At 50.0% G+C, this 21835-nt stretch overlaps 1 protein-coding gene across 1 annotated transcript in view; it reads right to left on the reverse strand.

The window, feature by feature from the left end:
• The window catches only part of LOC125720201 (transcription factor COE1-A-like), a 92103-nt gene that overhangs the window by 67719 nt on the left and 2549 nt on the right, over window positions 1-21835 (reverse strand). The window contains 4 exon segments of the mRNA XM_048995385.1: window positions 9430-9498; window positions 13054-13127; window positions 20028-20083; window positions 21369-21432. Coding sequence (XP_048851342.1) covers window positions 9430-9498; window positions 13054-13127; window positions 20028-20083; window positions 21369-21432 — 263 coding nt within the window.

Below are 21835 nucleotides of genomic sequence, written 5' to 3' on the forward strand. Positions count from 1 at the left end.
AGTAGACCCAGGACGGTGGCTCATTTTCTAGGGACATGATGACAACTGAACACGACAATGCTGTAACTTTTCACCTAGTCTCATTCCGCGTGCCGGTCACGAGTTTGAGATATTTATGACATCACCAGAAGTTACATTTGTCTAAATAATAAACAAGAGTCTTGCTCCAGTGCCCAACAGAGATGTAGCTGCTGTATCAAGCATGGGACTTGAACCAGTGACCTTCCGATCACAGATGCTAAACTTCTCCATTCCTAGAAAGTTAAATCGAAATGTGTTGTCCTTCTGCTGAAAGACAAGCGCTGTGTCACAGGCAAATTCGAGGCACTCGTTATGGCAGTCTGGGTCTGGGTTTGGGTTTGGGGGTGGGGGTTAATCTATATACCAGAATCATCCAGGAAAGCTCATTCAGTGCGGCAGAGAGGAAAACACCCGCGTTAAACTGGGATCCACCAGGAAGTCATGGGACATTTTACTGGGGCTGAGAAAAATGCAAGGGGTGGGCGGGGGGGGTGGGGGTGTTGGGGGCTGCGGTGACCCCCCCAGTGTAGGACTCCCGGCCATGCTGCAGCAAATGCACATGGAGCCGCTCTCCATGCCAAAGCCAAACATAATATATGCCGGCGAAGAATCGCTCCTGACATTTCCAGCGCAGTCACTGGCACGTTCCAGAAACCAGTAAGAGGGGAGGGAAAAACCCGCAGAGGGGAGGGGGGGGGGCATCGCATTTTGGGCGAAAAGAGGGCAGGCTGCTCCCTTCAGCGCACCGTGGCCCTGATTCGGAGGCGTCGAGTTCGTAGCTCATGCCGCGGGGCATGAACGCACCTCAGCTGCCCCCCCCCCCTCCTGCCCCCCCCCCCCCGGGCTGGCGAACGCACAGCGAGCACGCAGCCATCCATTAAACGTGACAAGCTTTGCGTTTTTATTTAGGCGATGCTATTAATAATGAAGTGATGTATGGCTTCTGCAAGCCTGTAACCCCCCCACACACACACACACACACACACACACACACACACACACACACACACACACACACACACACACACATGCGCACACATCCCTCCTGCTTCAGCACCAGCATGTCCTCACAGTGTGACCGTGGGCCCACGTCCCCCCGTGTACAATATGGGTACCGCAGCGCTCGCCGTTTTAGCTCCCATGAGCCTTTGCAGGGGAACGGACCCCTTCCCCCCTCCCATTCTTTTTCTGTTTTTTAGGTCACGTGACGATTAAAAAGTTGAAAACGTCGGCGAAACACCATCAATCCACATCGTGGGAAGAGCCTAAGCTCGAGACCCCAGAATCGGGACCTCAGTCGGAATTTTCTTATCCCATAAACGAGCTAAATAAACCCGAAGGCAAATTCTAGCCACACATTAAAAAGGTTCCTTAACTTCCTAAAATCCATATAAAACGGATACAAATCCCGCTTCAGGTTCGCTGTCCCTTTGCGGCGCCCATCCCTCCCGGCCAGTCACCTGACTACGGGGAACACAAACAGAGACTGGAGTTAAAAATAATTAAGTACATGTCATTCACACCGCGCCGCCTGCGTCCCCCCCCTGACACGTAGACGACCGAGCGGCACTGACCTTCTAACCGCCCCCCCCCCCCCCTCCCCGTGAATGCTATGGTGACTGTTTGCCCACCACTGCGGGTTTACGACACAAAATGTCGGTTTTCTCGTCCTCCTCCCTGTAAACAACATCCGTGCTCCACAAACGCTTGTCTACTTCTCAGATTCCTTTCTGCAATCGTGGAACGACTTTCTCCCGATGCCAGCCGCACTCTCTGCCCCCTCACCCACCTAAACAGCCAAGCGACGGGGACTAGCTGCCCCAGTTCACCCCTGGCTGCAAGCCGGCTGAAAGCTGATTGTCCCACTCTCCTATCACTCACAGAATCAAACCGAATCCTTCGCTAATGATAAGTTTAGCCCCACTGTACGAATTACGGCTCCTCTCATGCCCCCTTCCTTAAGTAATTCGAGAATCGCTCCTGGCCTGGGGTGAGATCAGGAACGCCGCGGATCGCGGGGACACGCGAATGAAAACCCGTTAGATCCTGCTGGGGTCTGTGGCCAAGCTTCAGCCAATGAGAGGAGGGGAAGCTGCTTGAGTGGCGGGAGCCGGGAGGCCACGCCCCCTCAGAGCCTGTAACGTGCCCCCCGCCCGGGGCAGCTCTCGACAGAAAGGAAAAATGACTCATTTCATCACATTTTTCCCACAGCTTAAATGAAACTCCCAGAATAAAATAACGTACGTACATAATTATCGTAAGGAAGAAAAGAGGACTTGGCATTTTTAACGGCACGGCAGCCAGCTTCTGTAGTTACGGTACATTTGACTATAAAAAACGACATTATTTTGGTGTTCGGGCCTTTCTGCGCAGAGTTGACGGTTTCCCAATGAGAAGCGTTTTCCTTTTTAACGACAATCCTGACAAGAAAAAAAACACACACTTCTGCTGGCTATATGGGCCCGAGGGGGGAGGGCAATGCATGACATGCATGCAGCTCATCCCTCCAAGCCGCAGACTCTGCAGGAAGGTGAAGGACCAGTCTGGCAGCATCGCGCTGAAGCCACTGGCCGTTAACAATCATCACTGTAAGATTTATTTCACCCCAATTTATGTTTAATAAGGACTTGGGACAGCATGGAGTATTTCAGGCATTGCTGGTCGTGTCGATTACACGCTGATCTCTTGTTGTGTTTTGCGTTTTTGAAATGAGAGATAATCCCTGAAGCACAGTCAGGCGGGGGGGGGGGGTTGACCTCAGGCTTTGCGGCCCACAGACTCCCCCGATTCTCCCCCGTCGGGTTCGATTGAAGAGCGCACGCCGGCAGCTAGACCACCCCCCCCTCTGCAGAATCGCAGCCCTCAGCTAGGGGGCGCCAGAGGGTCCCTGGCCCCCTCGTCCGTGAAAAGTGAAATTAGCGGCGAGCGGTGGGCTTGGGGGGGGGGGTCAGTGCGGCGAATTAGCATGGAATGCAAATGAGCGGCTCCTTAATGGTAGAACAGGTGCAGGCAGAGCCTCTAAATGAGATAAATGAATAAAACATCCCTGGATACAACTGGGAAACCTGACACAAAGTCAATGGCATGAATAATTCACCAACACCCCCCCCCCTGCCCCGTAACCCCCCCCCCCACCCCTCCTGAGCAAGGACTGGGCGCAGCTGACCTTTCCTCACAGGAAGTGGAATCAAAACATAACAATGGGGACGACCGCTGTGGGGGGGTGGGGGTTTGGCTGCAAAAATAAAGAGGGAAGGTGAGGAGGAGACGCCCGCCGGAAAGCAGCCGCGGGGGACTGACCATGTCGAGTAATTAAACCAATTAATGTATCGCCGGGATGATGGGGTGTCTCTGCTTTGACTCAGTGCATCTGCACCGCTGAGGGGCGTTAATGAGATTACGGAGCCCCAGGTGTTTAGCTGCCTGCCTGCGGGTGTGTGTGTGTGCGTGTGTGTGCGTGTGTGCGCGATGTCCCCACAATGCGATAACATTATTTTGACATTGGTGGGGACCATGTTTTTCGGTCCCCGCGAGGGGAAGCTCAATTTCATAATAATCTGTGGCTGCAATCAAAAAAAAAAAGTCTAGTATTTCATTAAGGTTAGGGCTGGGTGGGGGTTACGGTCGTCATTGCTGGGATTACAGATTTGCCCATAGAAATGAATGGAGAGTCCCCACAAAGATATGAATACAACACGTGTGTTTGTGTGTGCCAAGGTGGAATGGGGAGGGACGTGAGAGGAATTAGGACCCGCGGAGAATGATGTAACAGATCAACAACGATCTTCATACTATCCCTGAGATCCGTCAGGAGCTGCCATTGCTACTGCCGGACGGCAGAGCCACTGACGGTAAAATAGACATTCAACGTGCTCAGATTGACGCTGCTTTAGTCCGGCCAAAGCAGACAGGTTATAAGCACCATGTTCGAGTGACATAAACAAGATTTAGTTGGAACTGTGCAAACGCGCCTGTGTTTAAGGCACTTAAGGACGCCAGGGAAAGCACTAATCCACCACATTTAACAGCACATGTGACGAAGTCTTAAAATCGACATGCCAGCGGACCGAAAGCAGAGAGACCTCTGCTCTTTAAGTCAGTGGTCTAACCACTACCCATAAACGGATAACCCACTCGTTTACAGTCCTGCAAGAATGTCGTGGCGTTGCGAAGCGGATTATAATATCGAATTTTAAAAATGTTACGGCGGGAACGTAAGAGGCTCAACCTTCACTAACATCCTGTTTCCTAGACAGAGGAGAGTTTCTTTAAATTTAACCACAAAAGCAGTACAGTTGGAAAATAAGGCGGCTGTACCCTGCATGCAGGAAGACGGACGTGTATAATGTAGATTTATACATAAGATGCACAAAGTTTGGGCTAAAAAAAGATATTGAGAATATGCAAACTGCGCTTAGCGAGCTGTAACGCATTCTGTACACGCAGTTTCACTTCAGCCTGTCCGTTTCATTTTGAGAGAACCGGGGGCATCATGATCGTGACCCCCCCCCCAATGACACCCACCGCTTCCCAAATCATGTCCTGGGGGGGCACAGCTGGAGGAGAGGCAGCTCCCCCCACCCACCCTCTCTCGGTCCTCCATTCCTGCACACACATCCGCACGCAACGCCCCAGCTAACTTACAGGAAACTCCGCCATAACGACCCCCCCTCCCGGCCAGGAAGACGAGCGGACCGCCCACAAGTATCGATTTAGTTAAGCGGCATGAGAAAGAGGCTCACTGAGTGGGGGGGCTGAGTTTTCTGTACTGCGAAAACAACTTCGCCTTCGAGAGGCGGGAGTGACCGCACTTTACCAGCTTCTGGGAGAGAAGTTCACCTTGCTGATGGAAGACAAAGGAAAAAAAAAAACACACAAAAAAAGGTTTCTATTTAGTTCAAGAATTTCAAAAATATGTATTTGTTGAATTCGGGCTCTTAAATTTAGAAAACAAGGCCTTGGAGTGATTCTGAACCACCCAAGCTAACGATGCGTTAGCTTAAGGCGGCCTGATAAGCCAGCTCTCTGTGGTGCCAGTTCGGGAGGCACTGGAGTCCAGTGCTCTTTGCTCTGGGTAATAAGATGCTCTCTGGACACCTCGGCTATCCAGGGAAGTGAGCATCACCACCCCCAGCATGTCAGGTACGTGAAATATAAGCAGTTTAGATCTGCATGATAGCATTAGCATCTTGATAAGCATGGAAGCCTCTTCTTCGGTGCTCAGCACCTGAAGGACACTACAGCTGTACCTGCTGAGCTACACTTCTGAGGGACAGACCAGCTTCCTATCTGCTGCTAGAGCAAAGCCCCCCCCACCTCTCTGACACCCAACGCCTCCCCCCCCCCCCCCCCACGCATTTCCCTGGCCACCGTCGGACATCCATCAGGCCCCCGTGCCCCCCTCTCCCGCCCCCATGACTGGCAGATGTATCGATGCTTTGAGCTGAGCTGGAGGCTCTGGTTTCAGACAGAGTTGGGGGGGGGGGGGGGGGGGGCAGAGGGGCAGGTTGAGAAAACAGAGGCAGGGAAGGGGATACAGGCAGAACGAGGTGCCAATGAAAGAGAGGGAAAGTGGAAAATAAAAAAAGGGGGATTAATTTAAGCAGGACAGATGTCAATGGACGGCACGGGGTAATTTGAGAAGAGGGGTAAGAGAGGAGAGGGGGGGAATAGAGGGAAGGAAAGAGAGGGAGGGAGAGAGGGGGAGGGAGAGAGAGAGAGAGAGAGAAAGAGGAAGTGGGAGAGAGAGAGGGAAAGAGAGGGAAGGAACGAGAGGGAGAGAGGAAGAGGGATAGAGAGAGAGGGAGAGAGAGAGGGACACAGAGAGGGAAAGAGGGAGAAGGAGAGAGAGAAAGAGAGAGAAAGAGGAAGTGGGAGAGAGAGAGGGAGAGAGAGAGAGGGAGAGGGAGAGAGAGAGGGAGAGAGAGGGAGAGAGAGAGAGGGAGAGAGAGAGAGGAAGAGAGAGGGAGAGAGAGAGTGGGATAGAGAGAGAGGGAGAGAGAGAGAGGGTGAGAGAGAGGGAGAGGGAGAGAGAGAGGGAGAGAGAGAGAGGAAGAGAGAGGGAGAGAGAGAGAGGGAGAGAGAGAGGGCGAGAGAGAGAGGGAGAGAGAGAGGGCGAGAGAGAGAGGGAGAGAGAGAGGGATAGAGAGAGAGGGAGAGAGAGAGGGAGAGGGAGAGAGAGAGAGGGAGAGGGAGAGAGAGAGAGGGAGAGGAGAGGGAGAGCCCATGGAGGGACACATGGAGCTCAGGCACTGCTCCTTCAGAAGCAGCCAGGCAGATGATGGGATTGTTGACGGGGAGCTCCATATCGTTAACCCCATATTAACCCAGACAGGCTGAGGGCGTCATCTCCCCTACCCTCCCTTCTCACTTTTGGGCTTCGGTGAGCCCCCCCATGCAACAGACCACCAGCCTGACTGAGCTTGATCCAATAATAGGTGTATCAGCCCGTTCCGGGAAGCACCACAGAACCGCGGAGCCTGTGAACAGTAGCTGGCTGATCCTGCTTATTCCTCACAATCTCCATGAGGGGACCAGCGAGGCCCGTGGAGGAAATGGATAATGACGGATCACTCTCATTCTCAAACCGCTACAAAGACGCCCCCATATAAATATACCCTGTAGCTCACACAACCGTTTCAGAAAAACCATCCTCATCCTTAGACTGTCCGACAGAGAGCTGTTTAAGTAACAGAAGGCCTTCTGTCGGCCCTGTAATTATATCAGCCGGCATTGTGCGTCTGGGGCACTTCTAGGTGGACCACGCAGCTCTATAGGCCAGGAACACCGACACCTTTGCACCAAAGTCCCTGAGATTAAAGGCTGTAGAGTCGAAGGGACTCGTAAAAATCGGTGAAGTCGGGCGAGGCTCGCAATTCACTTAATGTCACGTTCGGCTCATGTTCGTTTGACTGAGGCTAAAACGTCCTTGGGGCTGCGTTTCTGGGGCTGTGGCGACGTCGCCCCCCCCCCCCCGCCTCTCTGACACCTCTTCCTGGAGGAGTCAGGCACAACAAAGTTAACTCTCCACACCTACGGGTCCCTGCCTACTCCAGACTGACTTCAACGCTCACGGAGCTGCCCGCGGAGCGTCGTCTGAAAGCACCAGTTCAAAGCTCAGCTCTCGCCTGCTTGTACCTTATTCTTCCCTGAACAAGAAAACAAACAAAGCGGGATAGGAAATGAGACAAGTCCTGGAATAACAGAAGCATCTCCTCAGGGGCTAAGTGGCGGGAGGTGGGGCTTGGAGTGGGAGGCGGGGCTTGGACTGGGAGGCGGGGCTTGGAGTGGGAGGCTCCTACACTCCTACTGGGCAATGGGAACAATTAGGTTACCAAGATCTCCGTCGATGCCAGGGTACATAAAGGTTTCCAAAGAGGGAGGGATCTCCTGCACACCCATGCAGCCCCACGCATGCACGCGCGCAAACACACACACACACACACACACACACTCATCTTAAAACGGGGGCTGTGTTCAGCCCGGCAGAGCCGACGCTGATTTACAGTCTCCTGATCGAGTCGAGCCGCGGACGGGATAAGCTCGCGAAAGGCCGGCCTCCGCCTGCCGGCGTCGCTTGGAATCCGTCACCCCTGATAGAGTGTTTTCTTGACTGCTTCTCTCGTCGCTGTTGTGGTTCTTGTTGATTTTAGCTGCGACGCCGCTGCATGCGGCAGTGCGCGCTAACGGATCACAGAGAGGCGCGTGTCAAAGAGAAACCCTCATTAATCCGTCGCCCTCGTTACTCATTGGGAGATCTTAGCGTGAGCGTGGCTAATTACTGCTTTAAAATCTCCCTAAAACATCAACAAATCAACGAGCGTTACTGATAGGGAGGTAACTGATTGGCTTGTATCCTCCACTGCTCCTCTGCTTTGACTTTGCAGTGTTGGGTTTATAATCCGGGGGGGGGGGGGGGGGGGTCTGTGTTCTGCCAAGCAGAAAGCCCTGTTGCCTGCAAGCATCTAGAAGAGCCTGGCAGTGACACAAACACACACACACACACACATACGCGTGTTTCTATTAAAAACTTTTCTATGGGCAATGACGACCTTAACCCCTGCCCATCCCTGACCTTAACCACACGTAACCAAGCAGAAGACAAGATTTCTGGCATTTTTACTTTTTTTTTTTTTTACTTTTTACTATTTTTTGTTTGCAGTCACAGATTTTTATGAAATTGAATTTCCCCTTGTGGGGGCCCAAAAAATGGTCCCTACAATGTCAAAATAATGGATTGATCCCACAATGCCATACACAGATGACTGACACACACACACACACACACACACACGCGTGCACACACTCCGCTGCGCACATGGCAGAATACACTTCTACTGCGGAGTGCTGTTTATAAACTATACTCTATGACAACATTCTTCTTACGATTACAAATTAAACACTGAAATAAGAATGTCGAAACTGGAGCCATTGTTTTCAAAACGTGATGCATTTCGACTTAATTGAAAGCAGAGCCTTCACAATAAGTTTATAATTATTCAAGATCATTCGACGGACGCTCCACCAATGCGCCGTCAAAGTTACAGGACCCTGAAATTCTTGCATCTCGCCCCCATTTTTGTGGGTTTTCTCCCCGCATGCCGGTTCTCGGGTCCTCGGGAGAACCACAACCGAAGTACAATCACCACACTGAGCAATAACTTCGGCATAAACAGATACATTTACTTTCCCATAGAGATATTTGTCTTTTTCTTGCAGATAGGTCATAATATTCTTGGAACGGCATGGCTCTGTGCGATGCCTGCTGTCCCTGACGGCGCACGGACAGACGTCCCCTCCCTCCGAAGGAGAGGGGTGTTGTTTTAAGCCCCCGCAAAAGCAGCTTAAACCACAGTTTCAACACCCAACCGCCCGCCCCCGTCACACAGATGGAGGACCCTGGGAAGGAGGCGGTTTGCAGCCTAGGGGGGAGAGGGAGGGTGGGGGGAGAGGGTTCTCTGCCTATACAATCGCCGCCAGCTAGGGGGCTTGAGGGGCATTCATCCACTGGGGAGGACGGGCAACAAAAACCCAAACTGTACTGTGTCATACGCGACCCCCCTCCCACATGCTGTCTTGAGAATCCAAAGAGGGGGAGTGATGGTCCTTTGCGCCCCCCCCCCCCCCCAGCCATGCGCTCAGGTGGCAGGACGCACAGCCGCCCCCCCGCGTTCCCTCGGCCCCTCACTCTTCTTCCCAAGGGGACCGGAAGACAGGGGATGACAACCAACACTGCAGCACCCGCCCTCAGGTCTCCAGTTACCCAGCCGCAGGAAAGGTGCGGTCACTCGGGGTGACGGTCGTCGTGGAGACCCCTTCACTGATGCTCCGTCAAATGACCTCAGGACGTGTCTCAGCAGGACAAGACCCTTCTCCCCCACCCTTTGTATCTCATAGGAGGTTCCCTACCTGTCGATGATGACGGGGTCAGAGGGGGTCTCGTTGCGATTCCCGCAGCTCTTCTTGTCGCAGCAGCGGCTGTGTTGGGGGGGGGGGGGGGGGGGCAGACAGGGAGTGTGAGAGGACCGTACAGCTGCAGCATTTACACTTTTTACACGCTCCTTCACTCTCAAGCTATCGGTCACGAGAGCAAAGACTCAATTAGCTACCAGGGCACTCAGCTTAGCAGCTTGCCTCTCGACGGGGTCCAGATGCAAGGGGAGTTCCATTACAGCAGAGTAAATGGTGCCCATCCCTGGCAGAGGGACCCGGTGCGGGGGGAGGGGGGGATGCGGGTGCCGGACAAAGTAGGGCTGAGCAGGAGCTCAGGGTGATGAGCCACCTCAGGTTCGAGGTGCAAACGAAGAAGGTGAGGAAGACTGCACTCCAAGCAGGCTGTCCCTTTTCCCTTTCATTTTACCACCGTGGATTTGATCCACAGCGACGTACCACAGAGGTAGCAGGGTCTGCCTGGAGCGACTGCACATTATGGGCCGAGGGTGAACTCGCCCCGCCAGCCGTGAGATTTGAACCGCCAACGTTCCGCGCTCAGGCAGGGCAGCGTCACCCACAGAGTGACACTCGTACTGGTTGTGGAAGCCGCTGCTTTGATCTGACTTCTCCTACGTTTAGTTTCTGGTAGTCTAGAGAAATCCATATTAAAACAATTTTTAAATCAGACGAGCTGGACAACACTGACATTTTTGCTCCTGAAGCTGGAGGGGTGCAAAAATGTGGACTGTCTGTGGGTCCCCGAGGACCGGACAGGGAAGCACCACTCTACAGAAAAGCTCCTTTTACCTCCGCCAAGGTCCGCAGGAAAAGGTGGAGCCTACACTTCCTGTTCACCTTTGCTATTTTAGGAGAGGGTGACGTGACGTCTTCAGCCCTCCCCAGCCCCCTCTCGGCTTGCAAGCATTCCTCTTCCCTGTCCCCAGTGTGGTCCTGCTGGATCGGGTAATACAGTCACTCTAGACTGACCCTGCTTCCTCTATGGTACGTCGCAGGGATATTCATTACCTTGTTCTGTCACTTTTACTGGAAAATCCAATCGTTCAGCCTCATCAATGGGAGGTCAGGATCTTTCCAAGCCCCACCCCCAATAAATATTATGCTAATGTTATGCTAATAAGTACAGGCATAAAACAAATTCGTTGAGGGTTTTTTTTTTTCTCTCGTTAATTTCAATTTCCTCCCAGAGGGCATCCAAGGAAGTCATATCTTTAATCTCTGTGTTTTCTTCCTTGTAAACCTTTTGAAGAAATTTAATCTAAATTGCTTCATGTAATTACCAGGATCTCAGTGATTATAGCTACCATCATTAGTGTTGTCACAACCCGCAACCGAACCCTTTTCTGGAAGCAAAAACGTTCAAAAACATTTACAGTTCCGTCGCCATGTTTACCGTCACCGACATTCGGACACAAAATACACAGCCGAAAGGTTAAAATCGCCTCATTTGCGTTTTTACAAATCATATCGTGAAAGGTTACCTTGGCGCTATGATGCTAATTTTAGGGAGGATAAGTGAATTTATTTTTTTTCCATTTGTCCCTGGTTTGAAGAGAAAGGACAAAACTCTCTCACTCATCGCCTTGAAATTGGCTTGGCACCAGATGGCAAATTGAACCACGCGGCAATTAGCAGTACTGATTAATTGTGAACAGACTAATTTTCTGCTTAGGATTCAGATTGCGTTTGTACCCCACACTGCGAGATCAGCACATCTCTGACGCCGGAACATGAGGTATGCGTGGGGGGTGCGTGTTGGGGTCTCGTGTTTTTACAAATTGGCCTTCCTTCACGTCTTATGTTCTCCTCTATAGACATCAATGACCCCCCCAAGCAACACAGTTCAGGCAGGGAAGACGACCTTGGAAGACGAGGGTGTGAGTGTGATGGGAATTATGGGTAAATGTTGGACTTTCAGATGCAGAGAAAGGCGTGGGCCCATGTCCTTTTCAAGAGCGTGAACAGGGGCGGGGCCAGAGGGACACTAGTCCCACCTGAAACCTGACTGGTCCCCTCTCCTGTCAATCACAGCATATTATGATAGGATTGGCTCCTTGCACACTTTCCACACCTTGAAAAACTCCCAGAAACACCCCTGCTTCACATGATGCAAACGAATTTGGCCACCTCCCTCTGTCGTTCTGCATGAGTCACGGTCTCGAACTTTATCAAGGATACTCTTTTCTGAGTATTTCTCAGGCCGAGTATTATACGTTTTAAATAAAAGTATTTATTTATTCAGGATCCAGAAGTGTGCATTCAACTGTGTTTACATTTGTCGGGCATCACATGTTCATTTATGTGTCTGTTTGTGCGAGTGGGATTTCTTGCATATTTCATCACCGTTATGCGAAGAAACAAGCATTAGTTTCCCCAAATAACAACACAGAATTTCAAATTGAGTAATGAGTTTCTGCTCAACCTAATTAGCCGGGCACAAGTGAGGTATTTTTAGACGAAAAACTGTGAACACGATTCCCAAGTACTCCTAAAAATAGACAAGCACCTATCCTTGCAACCTAGATTTGAGCAGAAGACTTCTATCTTGTGGGTTTTAATTAAAAGTGCAGGGTTTGATAGCAACTCATCTTCTCGAGTGTCGCTTTCATCTTCGGGGGGGGGGGGGGGGGGGGGGGGGGCGCCTTATGTCTTTTCACGGAAGGTTGTAGATCTGACCTGGTTTACACCGAGGAGGAGGAGGGTGGGGGGAGGCTGATGGTGCAGGTGAGGAGGGATGTAGAGAATCGGTATCCAGGGATACGGGGTCTGGCAAGACATTCCAATGCAGAAAAAAAAAATACTGAACCTAGAAACATCCGAAAAAGTCTTGAATCCAGGGAGCCTGCAAGCCTGGACCTCAGAGGGGGAAGTGATCGGAAGACGAGGACAGGAACGAGGCACAAACACGGTCAAAGACGTCGCTTCTGCATCGCACTGGCAGGTCTCGCACCCGGAGCCCTAAGCTCCAGTTTATCGTGGGGAATTATGGGAGAGGCAAACGGCAAAGTGAAGAGCGGGCATTCTGGCAGAACGTCAGGGCGATGGCTGTATGGATGGCGTGACGCAGAGCTGCGCAGCCGCTAATCAGGGCAATGCGTGTACAGATGGAGTGACGCAGAGCTGCGCAGCCGCTAATCAGGGCAATGCGTGTATAGATGGCGTGACGCAGAGCTGCGCAGCCGCTAATCAGGGCAATGCGTGTATAGATGGCGTGACGCAGAGCTGCGCAGCCGCTAATCAGGGCAATGCGTGTACAGATGGAGTGACGCAGAGCTGCGCAGCCGCTAATCAGGGCAATGCGTGTACAGATGGAGTGACGCAGAGCTGCGCAGCCGCTAATCAGGGCAATGCGTGTATAGATGGCGTGACGCAGAGCTGCGCAGCTGCTAATCAGGGCAATGCGTGTATAGATGGCGTGACGCAGAGCTGCGCAGCCGCTAATCAGGGCAATGCGTGTATAGATGGCGTGACGCAGAGCTGCGCAGCCGCTAATCAGGGCAATGGGTGTACAGAAGGGGGTCACGCAGAGCTGCGCAGTCGCTCGTCTCGGCGATGGGGATAGCACACTGCCGTTTGTCTTACCTGCACATGATCTCGTGCGTAAGTAACACTCGGCACATTTCAGGATTCTTGTCTTGGCCTTCGTATATGATCGGCTGTGGAGAGAAGGAACCATTAGTTAAGACCTCCATCTGCCCGCGGAGCCCGGCACGCACCGAGGGTCTGTGTGCTCGAGTTCGTCGCTGTGCGAGGGGTGACACTTAACGAGCAAGAGGATAATTACTGAGGCTCTCAGCAGTGACAGCATATGGCTTCACACGGGTGCAGTCAGACTCAGTCAGCACGCACTTCTGAACAACCTTAATTTATTGGATAAGAAAAAGAACCACAGCAAATAATTTCACCATTTAACACTTAAATACATGACTACATACTCTAGTAACAAAACTTTGAGAGATCTTAACGAGGTGTCTGTTACATCTGGAAAGAGATGATTAAAAAAAAAAACACAACTATGTCTCATTTTTAGCTGCCAATGGTTAGATCAGAGATCCAGCTGTGCAGTAGACAGGAGGAACACTGAGTCACTTCAACAGCTGCCAGAGGAGGGCGCCGTCACCATGTGGACCTGCCTTAAGAGTCATTGAGACGTCGCATGTCAGATGAACAGCAGAAATGCAGTTGTGTGTTCAACAAGGTCCTCTTTCAACCTGGAGTGACCCTGTCACCGAGGTCCTCCTCTAACGATAGTGACTGTCAACAAGGTCCTCTTCTAACCACAGTGCCCCTGTCACCGAGGTCCTCCTCTAACGGCAGTGCCCCTGTCACCGAGGTCCTCCTCTAACGGCAGTGACCGTCACCGAGGTCCTCCTCTAACGGCAGTGAATGTGTCACCGAGGTTCTCCTCTAACGGCAGTGACCGTCACCGATGTCCTCCTGTAACGGCAGTGCCCCTGTCACCGAGGTCCTCCTCTAACGGCAGTGACTGTCACGGAGGTCCTCCTCTAACGGCAGTGCCCGTGTCACCGAGGTCCTCCTCTAACGGCAGTGCCCGTGTCACCGAGGTCCTCCTCTAACGGCAGTGACTGTCACCGAGGTCCTCCTCTAATGGCAGTGACTGTCACCGAGGTCCTCCTCTAAATGCAGTGCCCCTGTCACCGAGGTCCTCCTCTAACGGCAGTGACTGTCACCGAGGTCCTCCTCTAACGGCAGTGACTGTCACCGAGGTCCTCCTCTAACGGCAGTTCCCCTGTCACTGAGGTCCCCCTCTAACGGCAGTGCCCCTGTCACTGAGGTCCCCCTCTAAATGCAGTGCCCCTGTCACAGAGGTCCCCCTCTAAATGCAGTGCCCCTGTCACAGAGGTCCCCCTCTAACGGCAGTGACTGTCACCGAGGTCCCCCTCTAACGGCAGTGCCCCTGCCCCTGTCACCGAGGTCCCCCTCTAACGGCAGTGCCCGTCACAGAGGTCCCCCTCTAAATGCAGTGCCCCTGTCACAGAGGTCCCCCTCTAACGGCAGTGCCCATCACCGAGGTCCTCCTCTAACGGCAGTGCCCCTGTCACCGAGGTCCTCCTCTAACGGCAGTGCCCCTGTCACCGAGGTCCTCCTCTAACGGCAGTGCCCCTGTCACCGAGGTCCTCCTCTAACGGCAGTGCCCCTGTCACTGAGGTCCTCCTCTGAATTAAACAAATTAGCGACAGGTCCCTAGAGATTTAAATATTTATATTTGTGGCAGTTTGTTTGGGACCACAGCGATGCGCACTTTCTAGAACCAGCGGGCAGCATCATGAAAACGCAGCCAGAAAGCCGTGTGGTGTGAGTGTACGGCAACAGCAGCCTCCACGCGTCGCTGAAACATGCAGGCGTGACCCCGCCCTGCTCTCACGCCTTAAACATGCATGACTCATGTGGCAGGGAGACTCTGCACTTCAAATGATTTTAAGTGTTTTCATATTGTCATCATCATCACAGACATATTTTCAGCACACCCAGCCCAGCACACAGTGTAAGCTGTGTGTGTGTGTGTGTGTGTGTGTGCTTACACGTGGATTATGTTTATATTACATTGTGGGGACCAAATGTTCCCGGATAGACTGTGTGTGTGTGTATGTGTATGTATATGTGTGTGTGTATATGTGTGTGTACGTGTATATATGTGTGTGTGTGTGTATATGTGTGTGTGTGTGTGTACGTGTATATATGTGTGTGTGTGTGTACGTGTATATATGTGTGTGTGTGTGTGTGTGTGTGTGTACGTGTATATGTGTGTGTGTGTGTACGTGTATATATGTGTGTGTGTGTATGTACGTGTATATATATATGTGTGTGTGTATATGTGTGTGTGTATATGTGTGTGTGTACATGTATATATGTGTGTGTGTGTATGTACGTGTATATATATGTGTGTGTGTGTGTGTGTACGTGTATATATGTGTGTGTGTGTGTGTGTACGTGTATATATGTGTGTGTGTGTGTGTGTGTGTGTGTACGTGTATATATGTGTGTGTGTGTGTGTGTGTGTGCACGCGCGTGTGCCGGAGCAGTTGGGCCACCAGACGTGAAGCTTGCCGCACCATCTGGCCTCGGCTCCCGCTCCTTCCAGAAACTTCACCCCTGTTCATCGCCCCCCGCTGCCAAGCTGCAGCGTTCCCCAAGCGCCTCCGAGCCCACATCACCTCCGCGCCCACATCGCCTCCCCGGTGACCTCTCCCATTGTCCCGGGGGTGTCTGACCTCAGGAGGTTTCGGAACAAGACCACACACTTGGACACCTTCCTATTCTGCTCTGATCTCCCTCCATTTTCACGTCAGTGACAGAATGTATAAATTATTTTTTAAAACGTGCTAGTACATACATTGTTACCACAGAGTGACACAGGAGCTTGGGGTTCAGCACACAATGGTTTGGGTTTCAATCCCACTTCTCCTTGCTTTCCAGTTTCCTCCCACAGTTCAAAGACATCCAGTACAGTTAGAGTAACTGGTCACGCTAAATTGTCAGTGGGCTGTATGAGCCCTGCAATGGACTAATATCCCATCCAAAATGTACCCAGCCCCCCCCCCCCCCAGGAAAAAGATTAACGAATTAATTACCTCTTAACTTACACAAAGAGAAAATCCAACAAGCTGCATTGATTCAAACACAGATCAGACCCAAGAACTCAAGGATCGATGAGAATAAAGTTCAGATTTCGACAGCTACAAAAATCATATCGCGACCCTGAGAACCTTCCGGAAGGACCCTATTTCAGCAAGTGAGGTGCAAGCCTACCTTAGGACTGTCAGTAGTGCAGCCGCATGTACGCAAGTCCCCATGGCACTTAAAACGGAGACATTAACTAGACGGCACTATTACGGGGCTGCTAGTTAACCACAAAACCACTATGTGACAAACCCTGGCGCTCCCATAATCCTCGGTGTTGGCTTTGAAGGATCTGTAGCTACTGGAGGCCAAAGCACTTTAGAAACAATGCTAACAGTACAACAACTGTATCTAAGCGGGTCTGTCGGATACAAAACTTTGAAAAGGCTGAAAATGTAGCTACGAGGGTAACAGTGCAGTAAAGGAGCAGAACACGGAATAAAAACAAGGAACTCATTACGGGAGGAGAGAGCATCGCTTTCAATGGGGATGGGCGCCCAGGTTGCCAGGCGACGCCACTGTTTCGCCTCATTAAAGGGTCGTAAGAATAATGCGTAACGCCGCTTTAAACGAATTCGGATTCGGTCCTGGCGTCTGAGGGAAAACGCTCGCCATCGCTCCACATTTTCCCGCCGCCAGCGTTTATAAACGGGACACTGCAGACCAGAAAAAAGCAAGCGTAAGAGATTTACGCCGTTCACGCGCATGTTGTTTGGAGTCGGCGTGTGAATGTTAAGTAAACAAGCTCTTGAATCCTGTGGCGTGATAAGTGAGGGGAAAGTGATCATACAACAGTCCTGAACGGAACGAAGAGCGTAACCTAGGAAGGCGCCTCTGTTTACTGGCGAGGGTTTTGTTTGAGAGCAACACACTACACTTTGTCGTTCTTTAGGAGTCCGTCGGGAAGAGCGATCCAGATCTGCGAAGTGTGGAGGGGAGGATGCCATTCCCAGAAATTATAACAAAATAATATTACATTTCATTTAAAGGCGCCTTTGAAGGTGCTCAATGACACCTTACAAAAGACACAAAATCGACACAATATTCGTCCTTCTACCTTTTCATGCGTTTATACGCGTGTCAAACATTCAAATCACCATAAATCCAGTACAGTAAAAAGCTGTGTAAATAACAGTTAATATAATGAGGAAGAGAGTTCCAAAGACTGGGGAAGCATGACTAAAGGCCCGGAACCCCAAGGAACCTCCTTAGAACGTGATACAGACCCCCTCCCCTCCCAGTTCACACAGGCCAAAGGCCCAAACTGGAGTCTTCCGCGGACTTTTTATTTTTTTCTAACGGGTGTCGCATCTCGCGCAGCTGCCTGTAGCCTCGTTTCTGCGACCTCCGGCTCGGCGAGCCTGTAAACACGCTACTATTAATACTGCGCCGCCCGCCGCCGTCTCTGCGCGTGTCACCGCGTTTGTAAGGTGTTGTGATTGCGCTGCGATCCCCAGCGCCCCCCCCCCCGCCCTGGCTGCGTGCTCCCACTCGCCCGCCTCATTTGATCTGTCGCTGTCACTGTCACCGATCCCGGATGCGGCTGTCAGCTCTTTACGCCCAGGGCCCTGTTACTACGGCGACGCTGCGCCCGCCCTGTGCACGGATGTGTCAATCAAAACCTGGGTGTGGGGGGTTCTGTGTGGAGGTCTTAATAAGGGACGACCAAGAACGACGACAACGATAAGTTATTCAGAAAACATGAATAATAACAGGTACTACCATTAGTATTATTATTATTTTTATTATTACTACTATCATTATTACATTCATTTTTCAACAAGCCCTCATTAAAGGTAGGCTTACAGAATAGCTTAATATTAATAATAATAATAATCACCTAATTTGCTGCTGTTAGAATTGCGGTACTTCTTTGCTACATAATGGAAATTTAGCAGAAAATCACAGAAACCTCGGAACCCAGTAGCTGCTGTTCCTGCTGCTGGCCACTGAAAACATTCCGAAAGTGCTTCCGAATCGCCAGACAGGCCGTCGGAAGTTTTGTCAGCTAACAGACCGATAATTTCAGGCCAGCGTTGCAGCTTGACACGACGCAGGACACAGCGAAAAGACGTCCCCCCGTGTCTGCAAAAATGCACCCCCCCCCCCCCACCACCACCAAAGGGCACAGACCTCCCTGCATCCTGCTTAATTTGATTCCTCAGCCCCAAAGCATGGCACGCAACACCAAAGCATTTCACTCCCTGCTTCCAGATTCTCTGCCGCATTAACGAGATCTCCGGGGCCCCGAGTGTGGTCTGCACCCCCCTGTCTATCTGCGCCACTCACGACTTGCCGAAGCAACACCCATAGCCCCCAGGACCGACAGTGTTAAGGCAAGACAACAATCTGACAGTCCGGCCTAAATAGGGTTTGACTGATTTCGTTTAGGAAATGATGTTGTCGGAGGCTTAATTAGCAAGAAACAGATTTTCATTTGAAGTGAGGTAATTTTCCACTTACGCTCTAATTCTGAGAGGTCTGCACACTGCACACTGCACACTGCACACGGAATCCCAAGGACTGGAAGAGAACAGTTTATCATCGCTGCCATTAGGAAAAAACAGTGTCTTACAGAATGCACCGTTCCGACATGTCAGATGGGCTGTTTGTTGGTTTAAATCTCTGGGAGGCTCTTTGATGTTTTCCCGGCAATAACGCTGCGAGAGGCGCGCGGCAGTCAAGCTGACGACACAGGAAGTGTCACGCGTCACGCATCCGTGACAGCATCCCACCGTCGATCGGTGCCCCTTAATCGTCCGAAAACCCAGGCGCTTTATTGCGACATGGCAGCGGAGCAGCGGCTTCACATTGCAGGCTAACATCTTCGTTACAAAATAAGCCAGCTGTTTTTAACATAAGGGTCCCCGCTGATCTCTCCTTGGCCTCCAATTTTAGCAAAGCACCTGCTTAAGGCGCAAAAATGGCCAGTTTCTAAAGCCCCGGCGGCAATAACACCAAAAGTAGTCGATACAAAATAAACAGCAATTAGTGATGCTGCCTACGCATGAATACATGAATAGACATCATGAATAGTGTGATATTGACCAGACACCCAAGACCCACATCTTACAGTAAATTCTATCCATCCACTTTCTGTACCCACTTGTCCTATTCATGGTCACAGCGGATCCAGAGCCTATGCCAGAGGCTATGGGCGCAACATAGGGAATATCCCAGGATGGGGCGCCAACCCATCGCCGGGCACACACACACACACACACACACACCTAGGGGTGGTTTGGTAGCTCTAATTACCCTCAGCATGTTTTTGGACTGTGGAGGAAACCCCATGACAACACAAGGAGAGCATGCAAACCCCGCACTCATGGAGCCGAAGTGGAGACTCGAACCCTGGTCCCATAGGTGTGTAGCAACATTCCACTATGCCGTCCCGCTTACAGTAAATTTACTTTATATATAAAACGCTTTTGCACAACGGCAGAAACACCTGCACTGGAACTTTCATGAACAAATCATTTCTGTTAACGGCTCACTAAATATCTAAATATATATTAGCTCACTAAGTCTAATTTTCATTGAATGAAATGGCAACATTACTACTACTATTACTAATATGATTATTATTATTATTATAAATAAATATTAAATGAGCTTCTAACTGACTTCCTGCACGGCCATGTTGAAGTAAAAGGAAGCAGTCGTCAGGCACCATCCCGGTCAGGGCCTCGCGACACCCCCGACAGAGAAGGCGGTCAAGACCCACTACCACATTTCATCGCCGCTGTGAAGAGACCTGACAACCTACCCCAGGGGCATGAGCTTCAACGGCACCCAGAGATCCGCACGCACACGCCAGTCTATCTTTACAAAGCTATTTACCCCTCTTCTATCTGGGAGGGGTCCCAGTGGGGGCCGGGGGGGGGGGTGACTCGGAGGGGCAGGGAGCGTACCTGCTTGGTCATGGAGTCGATGAGTCTGACGTAGAAATCCTGCTCCGTGCGGATGCCTTCCGGGGGGGGGGGGGGGGGCAGGGAAGAGATTCGTAGTGTTAAAAAGAGGAACCTGACACCATGCATGCAAAACAAAATGCGACGCTTCATGCAGCTGTGCCCACAAAGCAGGCCGCTGTGACAGCATGGTACGGCACTGAATACCGTCTTCATTGTTCAGGTACATCTGTAAATGACATATCTTTCATATGTCACGTGTGTAAATCCATTCTAATCAGACACAGCATGACATAATATTCTACTTAATTCTTCAAGTCCTCTATATAGAATATAAATACCCAATTTCAATAACTGTGGTTTAGAAACTGCTCGCATTAATGTTAGGTAGCACAATTGTAATTATTGTTTGCGGTTATTTTTGTTGTGACCATTACGTACGTTACAAGTAATTAACTAAAATCAACGTTGTTTTTCTGTGATTTGCAAGCACTTTCAGTTATCGTTGTAAAACGGGTTTGCGTTTGGCAATTATCATTATACGCAAATAATTTCAAAACACACGCATACAAAAAAACATTGCTATATTTTTCAAACCAGTCTTTTATTTGCAGGGCATGCGCTCTACAAAAAGACACATTTAACCGATTACTCAAGAAATGGGATCTATTTCGTCTTTAAAATATTTACTTATATTTCTTAAAGCCATTTTATATTAAGTTAATATCGTTTAATAGAAACTAGTAAAGCTGCTCATCACACGCAATTGACTAAATACTTCTGTATTAATATATGGGGTGACCTTCGAAAAGATTTTAAAATAATACTATATTTGAAATTCTGAATATGACTAGATTATGAATATATTAACAGCTCCATTGACCTCGGAATTAACAAAAAAATCGCGCGTCTCACATTATCGCTTGGTTTTGTTTTTGTTTAATGTTTTCTAAGCATTCTGTTCGTTTACCAACACCGCCACATTTTAAATAATTATTTTCCAAAATAAGCACGCTAAATATAACATACAATTAATAATAAATCGCAATGAGGAAAATTAGACAAAAAAAATAAATTACTGTTAAGGTTTTTCCTGAAAAGTTATGAATAATTAATGAAAAATAGCTAACACTGAAAATATTACAAACAAAACCGCTAGTGAGCACTGGAATACCGATAATTAATTAAACCAAAATTGCTGTTGCCCCCCAGAATATTAAATGTATGGAGCTTTTAGACACTACAAACATAAATTCGTTACTATTTTGACGTGGCCATTTTACGGTAGCTTTTGAAAACGATAGGAAAAGGAGTCGCGCGCAAAATAAACCACAGGCCACCTACCATTGCTGTACAAAAGCTGTAATCTGTAATGTATTCCGTTATTCGTCTTCTCCCCGTTCAGCTCCTGCACAGACAAACATGGTTGTTATAATTGTGTCATCTGCTCACTGGGCTTCGCCTGTGCTTGGACTTGCTGGAAAGTCACTGGGAGGAAGAAAGGCGGACGGCCAGAATGTTGACGACAGAAATACATCAAGAACAATTCGGCATTATCTAGATTAAACAGGAAAGTAATTAATCATACAGTACATGAAATATATGTAATAATATAAGCGGGATTCCCCACCCAAAAATGACCTTGAGTTGTTAATTTTTTTCCTGGGAAATGGGCGTAGGTTATCGTTCCCGTGATTATCAAGTGACGTTGTCAATTAGTTACTTTAAAAGTGTCAAAGCAACGATTCGGTACGTCAATTTTCTTCAGGTGTTAAACCATCACGTGCTTTCACTGCATGATTTATAATACT

This window comes from Brienomyrus brachyistius, chromosome 24, assembly GCF_023856365.1.
Source record: "Brienomyrus brachyistius isolate T26 chromosome 24, BBRACH_0.4, whole genome shotgun sequence".
In the NCBI taxonomy this organism is placed as follows: domain Eukaryota; kingdom Metazoa; phylum Chordata; class Actinopteri; order Osteoglossiformes; family Mormyridae; genus Brienomyrus; species Brienomyrus brachyistius.